Source organism: Corvus hawaiiensis, chromosome W (genome assembly GCF_020740725.1).
Source record: "Corvus hawaiiensis isolate bCorHaw1 chromosome W, bCorHaw1.pri.cur, whole genome shotgun sequence".
NCBI lineage: Eukaryota > Metazoa > Chordata > Aves > Passeriformes > Corvidae > Corvus > Corvus hawaiiensis.
This window is the reverse complement of record NC_063254.1, coordinates 2,946,396-2,970,375: the sequence shown is the minus strand read 5'-3', so window position 1 is coordinate 2,970,375 and position 23,980 is coordinate 2,946,396. Positions and strand designations below refer to the sequence as shown.

Here is a 23,980-nt window from a genome sequence, read left to right as displayed (position 1 = left end):
AGGGCAGAGAAGGGGTTTGGCTGAGGGGGGGTTTTCGCACGACACGTTTTAACCAGTAAATGAAATAAAGGAATGAATTTTGAAACTGAGAGGTTTCCCGAGGCTTGAGAGGAATACAGTTTGTTCCCCACACTGTCCCAGAACGAATCAGAAAGAACAGAATCGGTGGTAGCTTCAGGGAAATTTTGGAGATATCCAATTACTGAAAGATTTGAGATTTTTCTTAGAAAGAACACCTTTAGAGAATTTAAAGTCAGATTTTAAGAGAAGAGTTAGAAGAAAGGGGTATAGGTCTCTCTCAGATTGGGAAAGGCTGGGTTTAGCTTGCCTATGTCCCATCTTAGTTCCTCCCTCAGCAGAAAAAGAGAAAAAAAACCAAAATAACTTAAAATGCGCGCAAGAGGAGAGCAGAGCCCCAAGTTTAAACTTACAAATCCCGTTTTCTGCTGAAAGGGTGGTCTGGCAGTTTGACCCTCAGGGACTTAGTCCTAGGTCGGAGGAGAGGGTCTCGAACTGTCCCCGTCCAAAAGGCCTGCTAAAACGTAGGTCTATCTTCAGAGGAGCAGCACACAAACGGCTGGTTCTGTCTTGGCAATCAAGACGCAGCTCAGGCCAGGTCCGGGGCTCCGGGATCCAAGGCTGTTCGGGCGCCAGTTATTACAGCTGGTGGTGGGGTCCGAGGCTGTGACCCAGGAAGAGATGACCGGTCCAGGGAGATGGTCCCGAAAGGAATCGCCTTCCCGGGGTCCGGTGTCTTCCTCTCAGCTGCTGGCAGAGGGGCCCTTGCAGAAGCTGTCAGCTCTTTAGTGATTATCAGCTCGTGATTCCAGCTCAGCTCTGCAGGGCAGCCTCTAGGCCAAACCAGACCAGAGAGAGAGACGAGAAGGCCCGTGTGACTGGTTCCGCACAAAGGTAGCTTTATTGTGGGTCCTCTCCGGCGAAGGGAAGCCAGGGACGAGCTCTCTCTCTACAGAGGCGAATTGGTCTTCTTTTATAGGGATACAGGGGATCAGCAAGGGGACCAATGGATTACAGAGGGTCTGGGACAGACCAATGGGTTACAGAACGATCTGCATAGGGTCTCCCAAAGGATTGTAGGTCTACTTTTCCTCACCATGACTCAAAAGTAGTCACCTTTCCAGGGAGTCCTGCTGGGCGATTGCAAAATCTTTTATCTCAGCAGACATCCCTCCAGGGCAGTGGCTGGGCATATCCCACACTGTAAGATGATTAATTGTATATAACGCTTTTCTAGTCGACTCTGTGGGGTTTCTCCATGCATTCCCTCTTTTTGTTTCTCTAAAACATGCTTCAAGGTGCCGTGAGCACGTTCAACAATGGCTTGGCCAGTAGGAGAATGCGGAATACCCAAAGTATGGTTCACACCCCATAGTTGCAAAAACTGCTGCATCTTCTGTGACGCATAGGCAGGGCCATTATCGGTTTTCACAGAAGAAGGCACGCCCAAGATCGCGAAAGCCAGTTTCCAATGGGCAATGACATCGCGACCTTTCTCTTCAGTATGAGCAGACACCCACATAGCTGAGGAGAAAGTGTCAATAGACACATGCACATATTTAAATCTGCCAAATTCAGGAATGTGTGTTACATCCGTTTGCCAAAGCTGTAAGGCTTTTAGGCCTCTGGGGTTTACCCCCAATGGCAAAGGTGCAGCGAGTCCATGACAGTCAGCACAAGCGCTGACAATGTCCCAAGCCTCAGTTGGCGTTAAGTGAAACTGCTTCTGCAGGGTATGTTCACTTTGATGGAAAAAAATGTGCGATGCCATGGCTTGTGCAATTTTGTCAGGCTGAGGCGCTACCCAGGCAGGGTTAGCTAGCCTGTCAGCCCTGGCATTGCCTTCTGTTATGAAACCTGGCAAATTGGTGTGATTTCAAATATGCAGAATGTAATATGGGTGCACTCAAGCTTGAATTGCACACCACAAAGTTTTCAATAGTGAAAACAGAGCCACATTATTGACTTCCTTCAGAAGTGAACAATCTAAGCATTGGGTTATATCTGCTACGTAGGCAGAATCAGTGACCAAATTCAAAGGTACCTGAGAGAACCGCTGAAAAGCCATGGCAACAGTCCTCAGTTCAACCAGTTGGGCTGAGCCTGTCTCGTGGCCTTCCAGCACCTGCCACTCAGATTCCTCCTTCCAGGTAACAATAGCTTTCCCAGTTTTCCTGGACCCATCTGTGAAGATGGTGGGTCCTTGCACTGGCACCTGACTATTTTTTGGCTGCATGATGAAGCTTGTAGATTTTGCCAATTGCAGTAATTTATGGCTGGGCAGATAATAAGCAATCTGCCCTGAAAAATTCTGCAGCGCACTTTGCAAAGGAGCACTGTTAATAAGGCTCCACTCAAAGTGTTCCTGCTGTACTGGAAGAACAATTGTTGCAGGATCCACTGCCATTAATTGCAAACACCATTGGCGGCATTTGATTATCAAACAAGCGATTAATTCAAACAACGTGGGTGCTGTCTTTTTTGGCTGATGAGGCAAAAAGACCCATTCCTGGATATGCAAAGGGTCGGGCCATTGTTTATTCCACTAGCCAATGATACCTGTAGGATGTAGATCTGGAGTGGTAATGAAAACAGTGATAGCAATGGAGGGATCCACTCGATAAACCTGATGAGCAGAAACAGCCTGCTGCACCTCCTCCAGCACTCGTCGCACTTCAGGAGTCCATTTCCAAGGTGAATTCAACTCAGGGTCCTGCTTTAAAATATTAAAAAGCAGGGAAAGTTGTGCTGTGGTTAGCCCTAGATAAGGACGTAACCAGCAATTTCTGAGCATCATTCAGGGTCTTAATAGAATCCAAGAACTGCACCCCTTGGTGTTGCAGTTTGATCCAAAATTTTGACTCCTAAATATTTCCAAGGAGGATGCTGTTGAACTTTCTCCGGAGCCGCTTGCAATCCATAAGAATACAGAGCAGTGAGCAGCAGAGGCTGTATCCTCAGCAGCTCATCCTGAGTGGATGCTGCCACCAGGATATCATCCATATAATGGCAGCAGTATGCCTCAGGAGTTTCCTTGGGGTGACTTGATGTTGTATTCCTGTAGTAGTTTGGTCCAAAGTACTCATTACTGTTTATCTTCTGTGAGATAAGAATTAGGAGAAAAGCAAAGCAAGCACTAAACTTGAAAGAATATAAAGAAGTTTATTAATAGACCTAAAATAAGGAAAAAGAAAAGAAAAAAAATAAAATCATACCACACCTTCAGAACTCTTCTCCTCCCCCCACCTTTCTCCCTTCTCCCACTGACAATGGAAAAAGACAACCCTTGAGATGTTCAGTCTGTTTACCACTTCCATAATAACCTTGTTCAGTCCATTTAGGAAGAGGAGTCTCTCTTGCCCATGCTATGGAGAAATTATCACAACGAGACAGCCGCTTGGGTTGGTTCTCTGCTCGCATCATATGAGAGTCCCCCTCCCACGACTTGCAGCTTTTCCCACAACTGCTTTTGAGGGTCCAATCTTGAGCTACTGGGGTACAATTTTAAGGTTGAGCCGTTCAGAAACAAACGTTCTCTTCACCCATCTCTGGGAGCATTTCATCTCTAAGAACAGAGGCCCTCCTCCTTCCCTGGGAGCAAAGGGTCCTCCTCATCTTCATCTTTAGGACTATCTCTGGGAGCATCTCTAGGAACAGAGGTCTTCTCCTTTCCATTTGGAGCAAGAGTCCTCATTGCTTCCATCTCTCCCTGTTCAAACTTCTCATCAAATTACAGCTGCGTCAGCATCTGCCTCAGTGCAGGTGCTTTTGCTCACAAGTACAAGTTGAAAACTCCACCCCCCATGCCTTCATGAAATTACAACGGGTACTCTGATACATCATAGCTTTACAACAGAATTTCAGCTTTAAGCATCTCCTCTTTCTCCTCCCTCAGGTTTTCAGCTCTTCATAGCACTAAAAGGGTTAATCTCACCTAGGCCTTGCAGCTGGAATTTTGCTTATCGCTGTTGGTCACATGATCTTTGCTGGACAGCAGGGCAGCTTCAGCTGAATCTTGGCCGCACTGGAGACGGGGAGCCGGGCCACTCCGTCTGCACATAGCAGGGCTGGGGGGGGGGGGGGGGGTGGGTTCCATGGGTGGAACAGGGCTGCACGGCTCCAGGATGGCTGTGTCCCGGCCTGGCCTGGCCTGAGCAGGGCCTGGGCCAGGCCCGCTGGGCCCCCGTAGCTACATGTCCCAGCGCTGGAAACGAGACAGAGCTCTGCCCAGGGTTTGTCTATTCTTAAGTGTGGATCACAGAGGTGGTCAAATTTTTAAGTGGCTTAAAAAGTTGTCAATATTCAAACTAGCCAGTTAATAGGTTCTGTCAGGTCATAGAGGAAGCTGTAAGTACCCCTTTGCAAAAACACCACTTCCGGGACTATGTTTGCTAACCCATGACAATTCCCTATCGCTGCGCTATGCCCAGAAATTAGTATATATACCTTTCTATGCTTTTAAACTGAACCTGAGCGGAGAGAGAAAAAAAAACCTCAAGCACACAGAGATAACACACTCTCGTTCTCTGCATTTTTTTTGGCTTCTGCGTTTTGCTGCTGGGGGAGAGGAGCGGAGAAGCACCCTGCTTGCTTGTTCAGCCAACTTTCGGGGTTTTTTTCTCCTCCGGAGAGTTGAACTTTGGTCTTTTCCTGGAATTTCGGTTTTTTCCCTTTCTCTGCTGGATTGTTTTCAACATCAGAACACGTTGGGACTGTTCTCCACCAAGGGCCCTGGCCCCTGGAGAAAGGGGCCCACCCCGTCCCAGCTCGAAGGAGGAGGACCAAAGGGAGGACTCTAACATTTTCCCAGGTTTTTTCTCCACAGCGAGAGATTGTATTATTTAGCATTATTATCCTTTTTCTGCGTGTTCGCTAAATAAATAGTTTTTATCTCTTTCATTTTCCTTCGAGGAAAAAGTTTTATTCCCGAACGTGGTGGGGGAAGGGTGGTTTGTAACCTGCTCTCTCTCAGAGGATATATTTCTAAATTTGGCCAAACTGCCACAAAACTGCTCACGGACTCCAAACAAAGCCTGAGTGACATACCATTGGCAGATAGTTGGGCTGTTCTTCATGCCCTGAGGTAGAATCTTCCATTGATATTTCTTTGCAGGTTCAGCATTGTTAACTGCAGGCACAGTAAAAGCAAATTTTGGGTTTTCATTAGGATGCAAAGGAATTGTGAAAAAGCAATCCTTCAAATCAATGATCAGGATTTCCCACCCTGTTGGAATCACGGTGGGAGAGGGAATACCAGGCTGCAATGCCCCCATGCTTTCTATCACTGCACTTACGTTTCGGAGATCCTGCAACTATCTCCACTTCCCTGATTTTTATTTAATTATGAAAACAGGAGTGTTCCAGGGACTAGTAGAAGGCTCAATGTGTCCCTGTTGTAATTGTTCTTGAACCAACTTATGAAGGGCGACTAATTTCTCTTTTGGTACGGGCCACTGGGATTCCCAGATGGGCTTGTTTACTAGCCACTGCAAAGGCAGCATAGGATACTCTGCGCCCTTCAGCACAGTGACCCCCATCAAAAATGTGTCCCTATCCGTACCCCCCCAGGCTGCCAACACATCCCACTCCCAAAGGTTAAGTGGAGCTGCAGTGACGTTGGACCGAACTGTAGCTGTTTGTCCCTCCGGGTTTTTTACCACCACAGGTCGTTCGCTTAAATAGCTCTTTGTGGTTCCTCCCAACCCTGCGATGGCCGACTCCACAGGGGCTAAAGGCCACGTAGGAGGCCACGCAGAGAAGGAGATGATTGTCACATCAGCGCCCGCGTCGATCAAACCTTGGAGCTGGATCTGGGGCAGATGGGCATTTGGCAGGATTAGGGTACACATCATCTGTGGCTTTTGGCTAGAGATGTCTGCAGTCCAGAAGATCTCTGGAAGTCCCATAGATCCAAGCTGCCATCTCCACGACTTCGTTGTTCTGACCTGGGAACACATGACTTAAAAGGCACAAGTTGAGCGATGCGAGTCTTTTCAAGAATAGTGACGGGGGGGTGGGTATGGAAACCATAGCACAAATCTGGCCTGTAAAGTCAGCATCAATGACTCCTGGGTGTACAAAGATCCCTTGAAGGGTGTCACTAGATCTTCCCACAAGCAATGCACTAGATCCCTGACCTAGGGGTCCAAATGTATCCAAGGGAACCTTATGAACACGACCGGATTCTAAGATGACTGTTGCTGCGGTGTGCACATCCACCCCGGCTGATCCTTGGGTGCTGCCTCTAAGCTGGCTGAGTAGGCCTGTGTCTGTGCCATGCCCTGGGGAAGTATTTGTGTCTGAGCGCAATTCCCCCTTACGCTCCTGTTCATGTTTCCCAAGCTAGTCAAAAGCTGACTGTTGGCATGGTACATAGATTCACAGTATTTTGCATAATGACCTGGCCTATCACATCTCTCGCAGTGGGAACTTCCCTTGTTCTCTTTCTGCTTCTGTCTAGCCTGTTTCTGCTTGCTCTCAACCTTAGGCTTCCTTTGTTCACGATCAGAATTTACTTGAATAGGCTGCAGAACTGCAGCCAAAGCAGATTTATAATCCCCAGACCCCACCTTAGAGCACGCTTCAACCATCTCTGTTAGTGTAGGGTCCCTTGGCAAAGCATCTATGATCTTTCTACACTCATTGTTGGCATTATCTCTTGCTAATTGTTTGCACAACATCTGCCTTAATGTCTCATCTTCAACCTGCTTCTCGAGGGCCGCAGCAATTTTTTCCACAAAGGATAAAAATTGCTCTTTCTGCCCCTGAGATATTTTCACATATCGTGTTTTAGGAGCAGCCATGTCTATACTTTTTAATAGAGCTCCCATACCAATCCTTTGAGCCTGTTCAAGGACCTGAGGATGCCAGGTAGCTTGGAGATCGGGATTAGAAAAGAAATTAGCTCCCATAAGAGCATCTACTCGAACTCCATGTCTGGGATCAGTTGGAGGCAACTGCACATTCTGAGCTGCAGCTTTTTCAGCCATCCTTCTCCAATTGCTCTCAAAAACTGTAAATTGCACAGGTTGAAATATCACCTGACCTAAATGCTTAATATCAAACGGAGAAAGCAGATCAGTATTCAGCACTCTAATAACCTGCATGACTTCAGGAGAACCGAGCCCATATTGTGCCACTTTGGATTGTAAATATTGGATCACCCTCCGAGCAATAACCTCACGCTTGTAAGGCTGACCCATGTTGGGAAGAGCCTTCTGCACAGGAAAGGCTTGGATAACCCCCTGCGAGGGTTCGCTATCGTCTTGATCTACCATTACACCTTCTCGAGGTACTGTAGCAACCTGCACAGGTCCCTCTGCATCTTCAGGCATCCCTACTTTCTCTATTAAATCCCAGTCTCCCGCCTCCAGAGCCCGCAACCTGACCGCCTCCCAAAAACGCCTTGAATTTTTTGGACGCACAGTCACCTTACACTCTGGAAGCGTCCAAGGACAGTTCTGGGGCAGCCGACTTACTGATTGCCGGCGTCTGGCCACCACCACAGTCTCCTGCTGTGGAGCAGGTGTTTCCTCTGTATTACTGTTTGCTTCGTCAGGCAGGAGTATTTCCGATGGCTCCAATGCAGATGAAGAAAGCTGGCAGGGTATGGGCGCCGGGCCAGCGGACGGCGTAGCAGCGGAGGCTGTAGACGGTTGTGTGGAGGGTAGCGATGTAGCTACTCGCAGCAGTGCCACTGTCCGTGCAGGCGCCGCCGCCGGGGCCGCTGCCGGCACGGGTCCGGCCACGGTTACCCGCAGCAACATCTCCAGCAGTGCTGCCAGCTGCTGTGATACCTCCCGCATCACCGTAAGCTGCTCTGCCAAGAGGTCCGCCATTGGCGGCTGTGCTGTCTGCACCTGCACAGGAAAAGACCCGGATGCGGGCACATGCGCATAAGGCCACCCAGATACGAGCGCGTGCGCGGAACAGCTAGGTGCTGTGAGTACATGCGCAGAGCAACAGGGCGCCGTGGACGTGTTCGCGGAAGAAAAACCATATAACATATGGTCAAGCGGCCACGCTGTTATGCCGACTATTGAATGCGGCTGTGGCGGAAGCAGCGCGGGCATTTCGGGCGCCGCCAGGGCCGGTTGCGGAGGGGCTGTAGGAATGACAGATCCTGCTACACTAGCTGAAGGCAGCGGCGCAGAGGAGGGAGGGGCCGCTGGGGCAAAGGGTGGGTGACGCTCCAACTCTTTCTGTTGTTCGAATATCTTTGCAAGTTGTTCCGCAGGTGAGGGGTATTTCGGCATCGCGAATTCGCGGGGAGAGGGATATATAGGGGGCACATAGTCATGCGGCAAGGGATAGGATCCCCGAGCAGTCTCCGCGACTCTCTCAGGCTTCGGCAGTACCGGAGACGCGGCGACTGCGCTGCCTGTGCTGTCCTGAATCGCTCCACCCTCTGATAACTCATCGCCCTCTTCAGAACCTTCACCCTCCGAGCCCTCAGAGGCTGGTAATTCTTTTCCTTCTCCTTCCGCTGTCCACTGTTGCAGTATATCAAATAGAGAACCCCAGGTACAGAGCAACTCGACTATGCTCTTATCCCCGTACACGGTATCATGAATTAATTTATCTCCTAACTGCTGCCAAGCTTCTAGGCTAAATTCAGTGTCAGGGTCTGCTGAAAACTCATGCTCTGCCGCCCATTGCAACAGTTCATACAGAGCATTCTCGGATATCTTAGCCCCCGTGAGCGTTAATATAGATTTCCAGGCAGAAAGTACCCCGTGCCTTCTTTTGAGGATTTATGTCCCATCTTTTCAGTTTAGGGTTCCGTCCCCGCAGCCCCGGGGGAGGGGGGGGGGGGGGGGGTGCACGTACCTCCGAGAGAGAAGTTCAGTTGCAGTACGCGTCGCGGGTAACCAGATGTCGGTGTTGTACCGGGGACGGCGAGAATAGCGACATAAGTTCAGTCCAGGAGGAAATGGAAATATTTAGTAAATTACAAACTCGTTTATATAACTTGATTCGCTAGAATGGCATGAGGCCATTGGTCCCTTAACCATCCACCTCCCAGAGTGATTGGTTAAGACCCTATAACACCCATTTCAAAATATTTTCTCCAGTGTACCATAACAATACTACACAACAAGCTTGCACCTGTGAGATGAAGTCTTGGTTTACAAAAACCTCTCACTCTTTTCAGCTAGTGAGGAAAGGGCAGTCAATAACTAACTCATGTAAGCACAAGTTAACTATTGGGAGACAGCAAATGTTAGTTCAGACAGCAGATGTTAATTACAAAACCTAAGAAGCCGAATTCACCCTAATCTTGTCAAGATAGAGGGGACAAGGATTATCTCAGAGACTGCTGAATCATTCTTCAAAGGACTACGCATGCCCAGGGAGAAAGGTGAAAAGTGCACTGTGAGGAAGACTACTGGTCTTCATCAGGAAGACCCCCGAGGAAGAGGAGAGGCCTTCCTCAGCGCGACCACCAGGACACACAGCGCATGCGTGACCCGTATGCTAGTGATATTAATGACTTCCGAGAAATACGCCTGTCCCAAGGAATGTGATGAATATTCATAATTTAACCCTTAATACTGTGTTGTAGGGAGCACTGGTGTGTGTGTTTTGGAGGAGCGATCCCCACACACCCGGCACACCAAATAAAGCAAATACCCATTTTTCTGACTGTCTCTGAAGTGTCTCCTGGCCCGGTTGCGGTGCGATTCAATCTGGCACCCCGAGATGGGACCCTCTCTGCCCGGCTGCTGGATCCAGGGGTAAGCAGACCTCCCGGTCGCGACCCTGAATTTTCAGGGGGAGCTCAGCTGTCCTTTGGCTCATGGCGGGGGCAGACAAGGACCATCTGCACCAAATTAAGGTATTTGCTATTCCTTTTAAACACAGAAATACCTGCAGGTCCAGGGTTCGAGTCCCTGAGGGTGGGTTGAAAGTCCCGAGGAAGACTGGGTCTCCCAAAATCAGTCCAGGGCAAGAGGAAAAGTACTTTTAAGGGGTTGGACCCCCCGGGGTCGGACCCCACTGTGAAAGGTACCTTTAAGGGGTTGGACCCCACTGTCATGTGCTATTGAACTGCTACTTTTGTTTTGTCTGTTGCTATTCTGCTGCTGTGTGGGAGTGGATGAGACGTGCTGTTAAAGTACGAAGCAAGTGAGGGGCTCTATCTGCGGTTCCGTACCCCGGCGACGGGCTCGGCCAGAGAAAAGCAAAGCGTTTGGCAAAGAGTGAATGAGTATAAATCATATAAACCGTTGGTTTGGAATTCAACCTTACTATCCGAAGGGGGGCAGATTTTAGAGGAGAAAAGATTTTAGCTATTGAATTGAAAACATCCAGACCCCCAACGCCTTTCTGATATAGCTCCATCTGATTTCCCTTTTGAAATCCCGTGTTTAGTGTGTGAAAACAGTTGTGAAGCTTGTATTTGTGTGCATGTATTAATTGTGAGAGAAAGTGGTATTGTACTTCTACTAGATGGAGTGGGTGGTGTCCAAGCTGCCAGAGGAGAGAGCTTGGTATCAGATTAGAAAGAGCAGGAATAAAAAACTTGGCAAAAAAAAAAAAAAAAAAAGAAGCTGTAGATAATGTTAGAGCGAGGGGAGAGTGGCAGAGAATAGTGAGAGATTTGAGAGGAACTGGTTAGAAAAGTACAGCAGGTGTATGTAAGAAGAGATGAGGAAAAGGCAAAAGCAATGGCAAAGGTGATGGCAGAGGTTGTAAGAATTGTAGACATTGTGGTTAATAGATTTGGGCATTATTTCCCTTTTCTGCTTGGTGTTTTGTGCGGAGCTGTAAGGCTCCTGTTATGTGGTGCTTGTGCAGAGCTGAAAGGCTCCTGTTTGGAGGGGACCCATGCCCCTGTGCCTTTTGTGTTTTGTTGTGAAAAGCCAAAATTGGCAGGTTTCAGTCCTGAGGTGAATCTGGAGCTCCTATCCTGTGGGGAACTCCCCCACCAGTCTGTAGTTTATTGTGGAGAACTAGAATTGGCAGATTCTAATCCTGCAGCCAATTCTGCAGCTGTAGCCTTGTGGAGATGGTGTTGTCCCTGTGCAGGCCCAGGTATTTGTCATGCAGCCTTGTCTGCAGGGGCTGTAGAGAAGCCTATGGGCAAAGTGTTTTGCTGTCCTTCCTTGGTTAATTTGTTAGTCACCTCTCTACTCCTGGGGTGGACTTGGTAAAAAAAAAAAAAAATTGAGATAAGGAACAATTGGTTACTAAAAGGTGATTGATTACTAAAAATGTGATTAGTTATTAAAAGAAAAAAAAAAAAAAGGCAACTCAAATGCCTGATTCACAGACTGCAACTCTTGCAAAACTTTTAAAAGCAGTCTCACTCCCTCCACTGAAGAATCCATTGGAAGAAACCCCACTGAAAACCTGTGGGAAACAACAAAAGTGGTGCAACAAGCACTTCATAGAATAAAAACTAAAACTCCACTTGAATAAGTTAATGCAATTAAACTCTTGTTTCACTCAGACATATTTTTCATTTTTTGGGGGGGGGGGGAAGTTTGTTTCTTTTCTCTTTTCTAGAATGTCAAATGTCCCGACATCAAAGATTAAGAAAGCAGTTTGAGAGCAAAGAAACTGCAAGCAGCAAAATCACACCTAAATGTGATAACCATTGCTTCACTGTCACTTTGTGTTAGCCCCAAAAAGTTTTACTTCTTTTTTAATAATCGGTTTAGTGGGCCAAATTTTCACTTTTCTTTTATAGGAATCTACCAACACATGAGATGAAACTGTGTAAAAACCAGTGAAATTTAAAGTGTCACCATAATTGCTTGCATTGCCAGTTAGTTAATGTTTGTAATTTGTTTGTGTTTTTATTGCAAGTGACTTGGTGAAAGATCAAATAGTAGTTAGAGCATTCTACATATTCTTGAGTTTAATTTTTGTCTAACTTGTTTTGTCTTTTTACTGAAAAATGGTGTGGCTAAGGTCTTATGGATGTATAATTTGTCTCAACCAATATTATCCTGAGAGTTGGTATAAGAATTTATACATATTTGAAATCCTAAAAATATGGACTAACCTTCCCAGTTCTGCCTCAGAAGGCTTCAAAATTATTATAATCTGGCTAAATTTTTTGGATTTTCTAATTAGTGAATTAAAGAATCTTGACAAAACACAAGCAAATGCTACATGAGAAATGATTGAATCCCCCTTCCTAAACCAAGAGGGAGACAGAAAAGCCTTCTACCAGCTCTCAAACTAAAGTGCTGTTCAATCTCATGCCATATGTCTTAAGAGGATGTTTTAACTTTTCCTCACCCCTCCTATTTATAGCACATTCTGCAATCTCAGTTGTAGGTACAGAATGGGATGAAGGCAATTTATTCACTAAAAAAAAAAAAAAAAAAGGCTACTTGAGGTAAAAAACCCTAAGTTTGAAAGAGAATTCATTTCATTTTTAATCCCACCAAAAATAAAGCCACGGTTTGTAGTTTGTGTCAAGATTAAATGACAAGAGTGCTATAATCTGTCTCCTGGAAAACAGAGCATAGCCCTGATGTAAAGATATGTTTGCATGAGAACATTTTGTATGAAAATGTTTTGTGTGTTAGTTTTGTATCATAAAAACTAATCCTTCATAATGTATAAAATTATCCAGCAGAGTAAGAATATTATTATAACAAAAACTGTATAAAGAAGCTACAACCAAAGAAGCCTCCTGAAGATACCTGACTAGGACTTTAAACTGTAAGTTAAACCACTAAGATTAGATAAAGAGAAGACCCATTCTTTGATCAACTCAGGCCTAGGGAAAAAAAAAAAAAAACCACAAAAAAAAACCCCAACCGACCAAACAAACAAGACTGAAAGAAGAGAAATACCCATAGATCGTAAAATAACAAATCAAGTGATCCCATTAGTATGAGATGTTGAAATTCCAGGGAGATCAAAACGGGCTCCCCCAGTGATTATTGAACTACTGGAAGGGGCACAACCAGTGTCAGTTAAACAATATCCACTAAGGCATGAAGCACGAGTAGGAATAGAACCAATAATTACTAAATTTATTGATCAAAGGTTGTTGAGAGAGTGTAGATCTTCCTACAATGCCCCAATTCTACCAGTACCAAAGCCAAATGGAAGTTATTGGTTAGTTCAAGACCTGAGGGCAATAAATATGATATCAAAAACACTGCATCCCATAGTAGCCAATCCTTACACTTTACTCACAAAACTACAAAGTGACTGAGTGTGGTTTTCTGTTTTAGATTTAAAAGATGCCTTCTTTTTTCTGCCATTAGCTGAAAGCAGTCAGGAAATTTTTGCCTTTGAATGGGAAAACCCCAAAACAGGGAGAAAGAGTCAGTTCACATGGACTGTATTGCCATAAGGATTCAAAAATAGCCCCACAATATCTGGAGGTCAATTATCCCAAGAACTGGAAGCCTGGACACCACCACTTGGAGAAGGTACATTTCTGCAGTACGTTGATGACCTACTGATAGCAACAAGGACCTGTGAAGACTGCAAGAACTGGACTGTAAGTCTTTTAAATTTTCTGGGACTAAATGGATATAGAGTCTCTCCTGAAAGGGCTCAGCTAGTCCCCCAGAAAGTTACATATCTGGGGTATGAACTGGCAGGAGGGGAGAGAGCCTTGGGAGACAACAGGAAGGAGGCAATTTGTCAAATGCCCCAGCCAACTACAACCAAAGAACTGAGAACTTTTCTGAGAATGACAGGATGGTGTAGATTATGGATCTACAACTATGGACTAATTGTGAAACCTTTATACCAACTCCTAAAAGAGACTGGGGGAACTCACCTATGCTGGACACCAGAGATTAATAATGCATTTGTAACTCTGAAACGTGAGTTGATGCAAGCTCCAGCACTGGGCATACCGGATGTCACTAAACCTTTTCTGTTGTTCTCACATGAAAGACAAGGACTGGCACTGGGACTTTTGGCACAGAAGCTGGGACCGTACAGAAGGCCAGTGGCTTATTTCTCCAAGCAGCTGGATGTGGTCAGCCAAGGATGGCCTGCCTGCCTGCGTGCAGTGGCAGCCGTGATCCTGAACATAGAAGAAGCTCGCAAGTTCACACTGGGCCAGCAGATAACTGTTTTTGTCTCTCACACAGTGTCAGCAGTGCTCACACAGAAAGGAAATCCCTGGTTAACCCCATCTCACTTTCTCAAATACCAGGCTGTCCTAGCAGAATCAGAGGATGTGAGTATCCAACGTTTTAAACCCAGCAGCTTACCTCCAGGGCAAGGCTGCTGAGGAGCCCGTACAGCATGACTGCATCAAAACCATAGAGGCAGTTTACTCCAGCCACCCAGACCTAAAGGACTCTCCGCTAGAAAATGCGGAAAACTGTTTCACCAATGGGAGCAGTTATGTCAAGAATGGTAAGCGGCTCGCTGGGTATGCAGTTACAACCACAGACACTGTCATTGAGGCAAAACCGCTACCTGTGGGGACATCAGCTCAAAAGGCTGAAATAATAGCCCTAACTCGAGCCTTGGTGTTGGCCGAAGGAAAACCTATCAACATTTGGACTGGTTCAAGGTATGCTTTTGGGGTGGTACATGCTCACGGGGCTATCTGGAAAGAAAGGGGTTTATTAACCTCACAGAAGAAAGCAATCAAGCATGCTACTGAAATTGTACAGTTACTGGAAGCAGTGGTAAAACCTTCACAAGTGGCTATAATGCATTGTAAAGGACACTCCCGGGTAACACTATCCCTGAACTGGGAAATGCTATGGCAGACAAAACAGCAAAGGCAGTGGCCAGTGATGTTCAGATCCAAGCCCTTGCTCTAATCCCTTCTAGCATCCTTATGGATGAAAAACCCCCACCATACAACACTGATGATTTAAATTGGATACAAGAAGACAAGTGACAAATGGGCACAGATGGGTGGGCTAAGATAAAGGGTCTTATAGTCATACCCAGAAAACTGTTAAAATTATTTATCCAAAGCAAGCATTGCATCAGATCACCTTGGATGACACTTCTTGAAGGTTTAAAGAGGTATGGGACAAACTTACAGCATGGTTACCCAACTTATCCTAGCTTAAACAATTGTTTGTAACAGCTATTTGTGTTATTGCATTGTTACTTAGTGTTTGTATTAGTAGTTACTGTTGTATGATACTATGTACTTGGAATCATGATGCTTATGCTCAATGGCACAAGCACAAACTCAGAAATAAGATAGAGAAGGGTACTTAATTAAAGACATGCAAGATTTGTAAAGAATTACAAATAACCAAAGAAAAGGGGGGATTGAGGAAAGGGCAGTCAATAACTAACTCATGTAAGCACAAGTTAACTATTGGGAGACAGCAAATGTTAGTTCAGACAGCAGATGTTAATTACAAAACCTAAGAAGCCGAATTCACCCTAATCTTGTCAAGATAGAGGGGACAAGGATTATCTCAGAAACTGCTGAATCATTCCTTAAAGGACCACGCATGCCCAGGGAGAAAGGTGAAAAGTGCACTGTGAGGAAGACTACTGGTCTTCATCAGGAAGACCCCTGAGGAAGAGGAGAGGCCTTCCTCAGCGCGACCACCAGGACACACAGCGCATGCATGACACGTATGCTAATGATATTAATGACTTCCGAGAAATAATTTTTATAACCACGCCTGTCCCAAGGAATGTGATGAATATTCATAATTTAACCCTTAATACTGTATTGTAGGGAGCACCGGTGTGTGTGTTTTGGAGGAGCGATCCCCACACACCCGGCGTGCCGAATGAAGCAAATACCCACTTCTCTGTCTCTGAAGTGTCTCCTGGCCCAGTTGCGGCACGATTCACTAGCCTGCTTGAGAAAGCAAGCCTTTCACAGGATACTGGCAGAAAGCTGGAGAATTTCTCTGCTTCTAGCTTTTCAGCATCCACAAGAGCCCATTACTATCATGGGCCCAAAGACAAGCTACTTCAACGGTCTGTACCAATGTAAAATTATACCAACAATCTACTTCACTTGAACGACTACAGATTTCATTATGTTTTTCTGTAGGAGTATTTGAAACAGTAATTTGGGTTGCTTTTTTATGAGTAGTTCTGTTAATCATTCGGCATCCTATTTTGATTTCTTCTCCTACAGTTCCCTGAAGTTGCCAAGTTTTTTGTTTTTCTCATTCTTGCTTTCTATACACTTGGTTTCCATGGATGACCACAGTTAGCAGGTTTAAATCCTTTAAATCAGACTATTTCCACACGAGTCCAGTGAACAGCATAAAGGCTTCGGACCATAAATCTTCTCTCCTATGAATAACTTCCCAACTTGAAGCTACAATTATGAAAGTGAAAAAAACAATTTTCTGGGTTATACTTGTGTGCCATCCTAACATTTTCATTTTGTTCGGGTAAACTTCAATTTCAGTTCATCATCACCAGGGTTCACTTTCCAAGGGGCCTCTGGAGCCTTCTTTACCCAAGTATGGTGAATCCAGGCACTCTGTTCTCTGATCTTAATTGCGGTGTAAGTGGTGAGAAGCACCTGGAATGGTCCTTCCCACTATGGTTCCAGAGTCTTTTCTGTAAGAGACTTAACATATACATAATCTCCAGGCTGAATGTCATGTACAGGACCGTCCAAGCCTCGACTTCGAGTTCCAGCCACATGTTTTTCAATTTCTCTAAGCTGTTTGTCTAAAGCAATCATATAGGTGGTTAGCGTCTCTTCCCCAATTTGGGTAGATATGCCTTTCTGTACCCTATATGGTCTCCCATAAAGTATTTCGAAGGGACTTAGCTTTTCTTTAATTCTGAGTTTGGTCCGAATTCGTAACAATGCAAGTGGAAGAGATTGTGGCCCGGGCAAGTTAGCTTCTTGCCCTAATCTCACAATTTGCTGTTTAATCAAATGATTCATTTTCTCTACTTGACCACTCGACTGGGGGTGATATGGAGTGTGGAGTTCCCAATCTATGCCTGAATGACAGCTAATTTGTTGTACCACCCTTGAAATAAAATGTGGTCCCCTATCTGAGGACATTGTGGCTGGAACTCCAAAGGGCGGTATTATTTCTTGTAGTAACACTTTGGTTACTTCTCGAGCTTTAGCGGTTCTAGTAGGAAAAGCTTCCGGCCATCCTGAAAAAGTGTCTGTCAGCACTAGTAAATATCGATACCCCCCCTTTTCTTGGAAGTTCTGTGAAATCAATTTGCCACTGCTGTCCAGGCCCATGGCCCCTTCCAATTTGGCCCATTTTCGGTTTGGGGGTATTTTTGAGATTAGTCTGAAGGCAAAGGTTACACTGTTGGGTTACCTGCACAATGGTTTCGTATAAATTTCTAGCGATAATTTTCCCAATTAAGTAGTTATATAGGGCATTTGTTCCCCAATGTGTTTTCCGGTGCTCCTCTCTTACTAGTGACCAGAGCAAATGGGAGGGAATAACCAATTTTCCTTCTGCAGTGATAGCCCATCCCTCTTGGTTGAATGTTCCCCCTTCATCTTTAATCAATTTCTTGTCTTTTTTGTTATATGTTGGCTTACCTTCTAGGGAAAGTTGTCCATCTGGGATCAAGGCTCCAGTTGTCGTTACCTCACCTTTTGCTGCTTCTTTTGCCTCTCTGTCCACCAGTTCATTCCCTTCTTCCAATTCTGAGCTCACTTTTTGATGTGCCCTTATGTGCATGATTGCTATCTCTTCAGGTAGCCGGACTGCTTCCAACCGCCGCATTATTTCTCGTACATATTTGATGTTATTCCCTTGTGAATTTAACAGTTTTCTTTCTTTCCAAATGGCCCCATGTGAGTGAACAACCCCAAATGCATACCTTGAGTCTGTATAAATGTTTATTTTCTTTCCTTTTGCTATCTCTAAGGCACGGGTTAGGGCGATTATTTCAGCCTTTTGTGGAGAGGTGTTTGTTGGCAGGGGTCCAGATTCTATTACCTCTTTTCAGGTGGTAACTGCATACCCAGAATGTTGTTTTCCACTGATGACATAACTGGTCCCATCGGTAAACCAGGTCTCCGCGTTGTCTAAAGGGGTATCTTTCAGATCCAGGCAGCTGGAGTGAGGAGGTACCTTTTCAGCTTTTTACTGGCTAGCACTTGTATTTCAATGCCTTAGAAATCCTTGAGCAACTCAGAGAGGTAGCACGGGCAATCTAGCACTTTAGTAGCTCTAAAATCGGTAACTGTATCAGCTGCAAAGCAAATACCACCAGCAGAAGCAAAGAGGGAGAAATATAGCTCTCTGCTCGCTCAATTTCCTGCAGTTAGAGGCTTTCAAAAGAAACAGACGACAAGATGTTCGCAGAAAGGGTAGCAGAGCCAAGAGAGCGCAGGGCCTCCCTTGATTGTCTCTTTTATTCGGAGAAGGGGAAAGGGGAGGACTGGGGGCGGACCTGGGGTGACCGGCCAATCAGACACTGCTAAAGAGTTTGAGTTACATTTGGTTTTGCCCGCGCTTAGAACAAAGGAGCTCAGAGCACATGGCAGAGGCAAGTGTCTTGGGGAGGAGGAGGGGAAGCTCAGAACAGGCAGCAACACTGGAGTAGGTAGCTTCGATAGTCTCCAGGCAATCATGGCATACCGGTTCCCCTGGATTTCCACTGAGAAAGGAAGCTGGGTTGACAATGCTAGTTACCACTATTTCTACATCATCTTGTTCCACCATGATGGCTTGATACTTCAGGAACCTTTGTGGGGTGAGCCAGTGCCCGCCTTTCACTTCCAGCACCGCGGACACCGTGTGGGACACCAGCACAGTCATTCTCTGGCCCAAGGTGAATTTGCGTGCTTCTTGGATGTTTAGCATGACTGCTGCAACAGCTCTGAGGCACCCAGGCCATCCTTTGGCTGCTGCATCTAGCTGCTTAGAGAAATAAACAACTGCCCATTGGTATGGGCCCAGGTCCTCTGCTAGTATTCCCAAGGCAATCCCTTGTTTCTCATGGGAAAATAGAAAGAATGGCTTACTCACGTCTGGAAGTCCTAGAGCTGGAGCTGACATGAGGGCATTTTTTAGCTGACTGAAGGCCTGTGTGGCCTCCTTTGTCCACTGGAAATCTCTGCTTTCCTTTGTAACGAGCTTGTATAACGGTTTCATGAGCAGCCCATAATTGTAGATCCGCAATCTGCACCATCCTGCCATCTCCAGAAAAGTCCGTAACACTTTCACTGTCTGGGGTTTCGGGGTTTGGCATATCGCTTCTTTGCGATCTTGCCCCAAAGTTCGTTGCCTGGCACTGACTTCATAGCCCAGGTAGATCACTTTCTGTTTCACCACCTGAGCCTTTTTCTTAGATACCCTGTACCCTTGGAGTCCCAGAAAGTTTAAGAGGCTTACCGTCCAGGCTACGCAAGCTTCCTCTGTTCAGGTAGCTATTAAAAGGTCATCCACGTACTGCAATAGCTTCCCTTCTCCTGGTGGGGCTTCCCAGGACTCTACGTCTTTTGCAAATTGTTCTCCAAACAGGGTGGGACTGTTCTTAAATACTTGAGGCAACACCATCCATGTGAGCTGGGTTTTGCACCCATTCTTAGGGCTTTCCCATTCGAATGCAAAAAGTTTCTGGCTGGCTTCATGGAGAGGGAGGCAAAAGAAGGCATCCTTTAAATCTAATATGGTAAACTAAGTTAGCTCTGGTGTTAAGCATGTTAATAGAGTGTTAGGATTCGCTACCACAGGATAGAGATCTTCAGTTATCTTGTTAACAGCCCGTAAATCCTTTACCACCTGGTACGACCCATCAGGTTTATGGACAGGCAAGATAGGAGTGTTAAAATCAGACTGGCACTCTTTTAACAGTCCTAACTGTACGAATTTTTCAATTATTGGGCTAATTCCTTCTCTGTCTTCCCTTTTGAGGGGGTATTGTTTAATTCTAACTGGTTGTTTTCCCTCTTTGAGTTTGATCTGTATTGGGGTTGCATTTTTGGCTCTCCCAGGTACATCTGTGGCCCAGACTCCTGGGAACACTTGACTCATTATCTCTTCTCTAATTTCCTCTGCAGAGCCTTTAGTTGTTAATATTAGGCTCAGTATTTCCACATACTCTTGGTTATTTACCTCCAGAATAATTTCCCCATTCCTAAAAGTAATGGTTGCTTGTATTTGTTCCAATAGATCTCTTCCTAAAAGTGCTTTTGGAGAATTGGGTAAATATAAAAACTTGTGAATACCCCATTGTTTCCCAATTTTATATTTCAATGTCTTGCAAAAATATGCTTTTTCAGATTGACCAGTTGCCCCTTGTACCACAATGTAGTCATCCCCCACAGGCATTAAAGCTTTATTTAAAACTGAATATGCTGCCCCTGTATCAACCAAAAATTTTATTTCTTTTTCCTTTTCCCCTAGCTTCATTATAACCAGTGGATCTGCTAGGGTGGAATCCCCTGGTCCTCTTCAATCTTCTTTCACATGTGCAACCACCCTCTGTAGATACAAAAATGCTGCTAGCAAGGATTTTCTTGCTATTGTCTACGTCCATGAGAGACTTTTCTCTCTCACAGAAGAGGTAGCAGGGAATGTAAACTACCAAACCACCTGCAACCTTGAAAAGTCTTGTTTGTGGTATAGTAGAAAATATTTTGACAATGGATGTTTTCGGATTTTAGCCAATCACCCCCAAGGGGGTGGCTGATCCTTGTCCAATTAGACTTTGAAGAAAAAAGTCTATAAAAGAGTTTGTAAAAATAATTAAATAAATCAATCTTGCTGCAGAATTCCTGCCTGCTGGATCTTCTCTCCTTCTCCTCCCTATGGCTGCGGGACATGGTGATATACCGTAGGGCCTAGGCCTGCGGTAATACACCCTCCCTCCTTCTCGGTCTCCTCTGTTCTGGCGGTCTTCTTGTCTTCTTTCTGGGCACTGGTTTTTCCAATGACCGAATCTCCTGCAAATCGCGCATTGGTCTCTACCTAGCCGGGGTGGGCCCTGTCTGGGAGGTCCTTGTCTGGGGGGTCCCTGTCTAGGTTTTTCCCTATTTCCTTCCCTTACTACTGCTACTAATTTCTTCATCCCTTGCTTGTAACTTTCTTCTCAATTACTGAATACCCTCCAAGCTACATCTAATAGAGTTTCCAGGTTCCTCCCCTCTGGCCCCTGAAGTTTTTGCAATTTACACCTGATATCTCCCGTGGATTGTCCTAGATACAAAGATACTAGCTGTTGTATCCCTACCTCGGTCTTAGGATCCAGCGATGTGTATTGCAGCGCATTGCGTCCCTCAGACGATCCAGGAATTCGGATGGTGACTCGGAAGGACCCTGTTTCACTGCATACAAAGCTGACCAATTTAGGGTCTTGGGAATGGCCCTTTCCACCCCTTTTGCTATCCATTCTTGATAACCTTTTAATTTCTCTAATTCAGCAGTTCTATTCGGACTCCAGTGTGGTTCCTGGCATGGGAAGTAATCTTTTACATCTAATTGTTGCATTTTGTAATAGTCCTCTGCCAAGTCTCTTGCTGTTTTCAAAACTAACTGTTTCTCCGTGTCTGTTAGTCCACCCAATAGTAGTTGTATATCACCCCAATCTGGATTATGCTGTTTTATTATGAGTCGGAAGCGTTTAGCAGTACCTGCTGGATCACTTTGGTAATTTTTGGCAATGTTATACCATGCATCTAGGTCAGCAGTAGAGAAAGATACTCTAATCAACATTGTGTTCCCATCAGGTGCCACTGCCTCCCGTAGGGGTGCCATCAGTACCTGCTTCCTGGTTCGGGATGAGACAGGACTGCCCGGGGGAGAGGGGGTTGGCGTTGGTGTTCCTTCCAAGTCCGCATCCTCTTCCCGTCCCCTAAGGGGAGTGTTCCAGTTTGGGCAAATTTAGAAATATATCCTCTGAGAGAAGGCACAACCACCCCTCCCCCACCAGGTTCGGGAAAAAATAAATTTTCCTCGAAGGAAAGTGAAGAAGATAAAACTATTTATTTAACAAACACATGGGAAGGAAAATAATGTTAGATGGTAAAATCTTTCGCGGTAGAGGAAAAAACCTGGGAAAGTGTTCGAGTCCTCCCTTTGGTCTCCTCGGAGCTGGGGCTTGGGCCGGGGCCAGGCCCTCTGTGCCCGGTGGAAAGTCCTCCCGATGTGCTCTGATGTTACAGCAATCAAGCAGTCCAGTAGAAAAGGGGAAAAATCCGGAATTCCAGAGAAGGAAATCCAAAGTCCAACTCTCAGTCTCTCTCCGGAGAACAAGAAGAAGAAAAACTGGCCAAAAACTGACTGGAAGAAAAACAAGCCGGGTGCTTCCTCCCTCCCCTGCCCCAGCTAGGGAAAAAAAACCCCTGCTATCTTTTTGTAACCTTGAACGAGCTGCAAACTGCTTTGAGAAAGTTTTGCTCAGTTTTTTCCTTCCCCCTTTCAGGCTCAGTTTAGAGGCATAGAAAGGCACAAAAATTAATTTCTGGGCATAGGCAGCGATATGGGATACACATCATAAGGTCACCCCAAGACAGGGAGGCTTAAGCAAATCGATTAGTTCATCGTCTTGTCCCTGAGCTGCTGCCTGATAGACTTTGTCTGACTTTATGCATCTCTGGCCTGTACTGCACGACGAACAACACTGCTTAATTCTTCCTTGGCCTTTTTTATTCTCTTTTTCCAGAGCTAACACCATAGGATCACTGGGGGGTTTGATTCCACAATCTCTCTGCCACTCAGGGTGATTTCGGAGAGAGAAAAATGCGTCAGTGTAGGAAACTTGTTCCCATTTGCCTTCCTGTCTCAAAAACAGCATTAATTGTAGCAAGGTATTATAGTCTAAAGTTCCAGTTGGTGGCCACTTTGCTCCATCTTCTCATTTATACAGTGGCCACCATTGGGTGCAATATTTTACAAGACTTCTTTTATTTTCTGTGCCTCCAGCTCCTACTATCTCTTTCCAATGTGGTAAAACACAGCCAAGTGCGCTCACTCTGGAGGTTTCCTTACTCTGTCCAGTTCCCAACCTGTTATGAGTTTGAGTTCACTCAAATACTGTGCCACCCACTCCAGGTCACCCATATAGTGTATAAGCCACTCTTTATAAATTCTCTTATGCTTTCTGCCAAGCCTGCTTCGCTGCCACTTAAAGTCTTCTTCAAAAGCCTTTACTACTTCCTCCCAATCCTTTTCTAGCACACTACTATTTTTGGGAACGCGAGGCTCTTTGCCACACAAAAGTTTTAAAACAAAATGTTCCTTGCTTTCCCAGCACTCCAGGCATGGATCTCTGTCTGTCAAATAAATATAATATCTCCGACTTCCACAAAATCCACACTAAGACCCACAGCCGGTGTGGGGCTGGAGTCTTATACCCACATACAAAGCAAGAAATCCTTTCTTTCATTCGTGCAGGTAGGACAAAAGAACGGGAAGAGTCGGGGGCTATACTCCTACCATATAACTTTTGAGGGATAGAGGGGCAACGACCTCCCACCCTGCTTAGCCACTGTTGTTTTTAGCTCCTTTTCCTAGTTTTATCTCGCTTCCACCCAAACCTTTCTTCACACTCTCTCACAATTCTTTCCCAGTTTCCTTCCCGAACCTCCCAAAGCTCAGGTACCAAATGTGACTTCCCACACACAAACTTTAAAATCTCAGGCTCAAAATCAACTTCACTAGAGTGCCTCCGATAGCACTGAGAACATAGGCTCTGCTGTCTGGCAGAAGAGCAGTACCACCTCTTCTTACAAACTTTACACTGTATTAGTACCCACGCAACATAACCCTCTCGCTGAATGAAAAATTCTAATGCATCCACAAAAACGAGTTATTCCATGTATTCTTTCAAAACCTAAATCCTCTGCTGCTGGTTGTTCCCAATCTAAAGCTACTAATCTTCCTGCGGAGGTTCTATATATTTCCTCTAAAGGAACTCATTCACCTCTTCTCTCTATCCAATGTTCTATCAGATTTACAAATTCCCAAGAATCAAGGCCAAACCACTGAGGGGGAGGGGTTCTTCTAACCTCTCGCCTAGCCATGATTCTAATTCTATTAGCCCAAAAATCAATAATCTAGCACCGCTCCAAACAAATGCTTCAATACAA

The 23,980-nt window shown here is 45.5% G+C and overlaps 1 protein-coding gene across 1 annotated transcript; it reads right to left on the bottom strand.

Annotated features, from left to right (window-relative positions):
* Positions 1-1,173: 1,173 nt before the first annotated feature.
* LOC125319335 lies at positions 1,174-7,870 on the bottom strand. The gene is made up of 2 exons (XM_048290443.1): positions 5,065-7,870; positions 1,174-3,117 (listed from the first exon to the last, which is right to left on the bottom strand). Exon 1 carries the CDS (start codon positions 7,854-7,856, stop codon positions 6,204-6,206), a length of 1,653 nt encoding a protein of 550 aa, XP_048146400.1. The 5' UTR covers positions 7,857-7,870; the 3' UTR covers positions 1,174-3,117; positions 5,065-6,203.
* Positions 7,871-23,980: the final 16,110 nt, after the last annotated feature.

Coding starts and splice junctions, on each gene's coding strand:
- LOC125319335 (XM_048290443.1), bottom strand. CDS start 7,856: ATGGCGGACCTCTTGGCAGAGCAGCTTACGGTGATGCGGGAGGTATCA.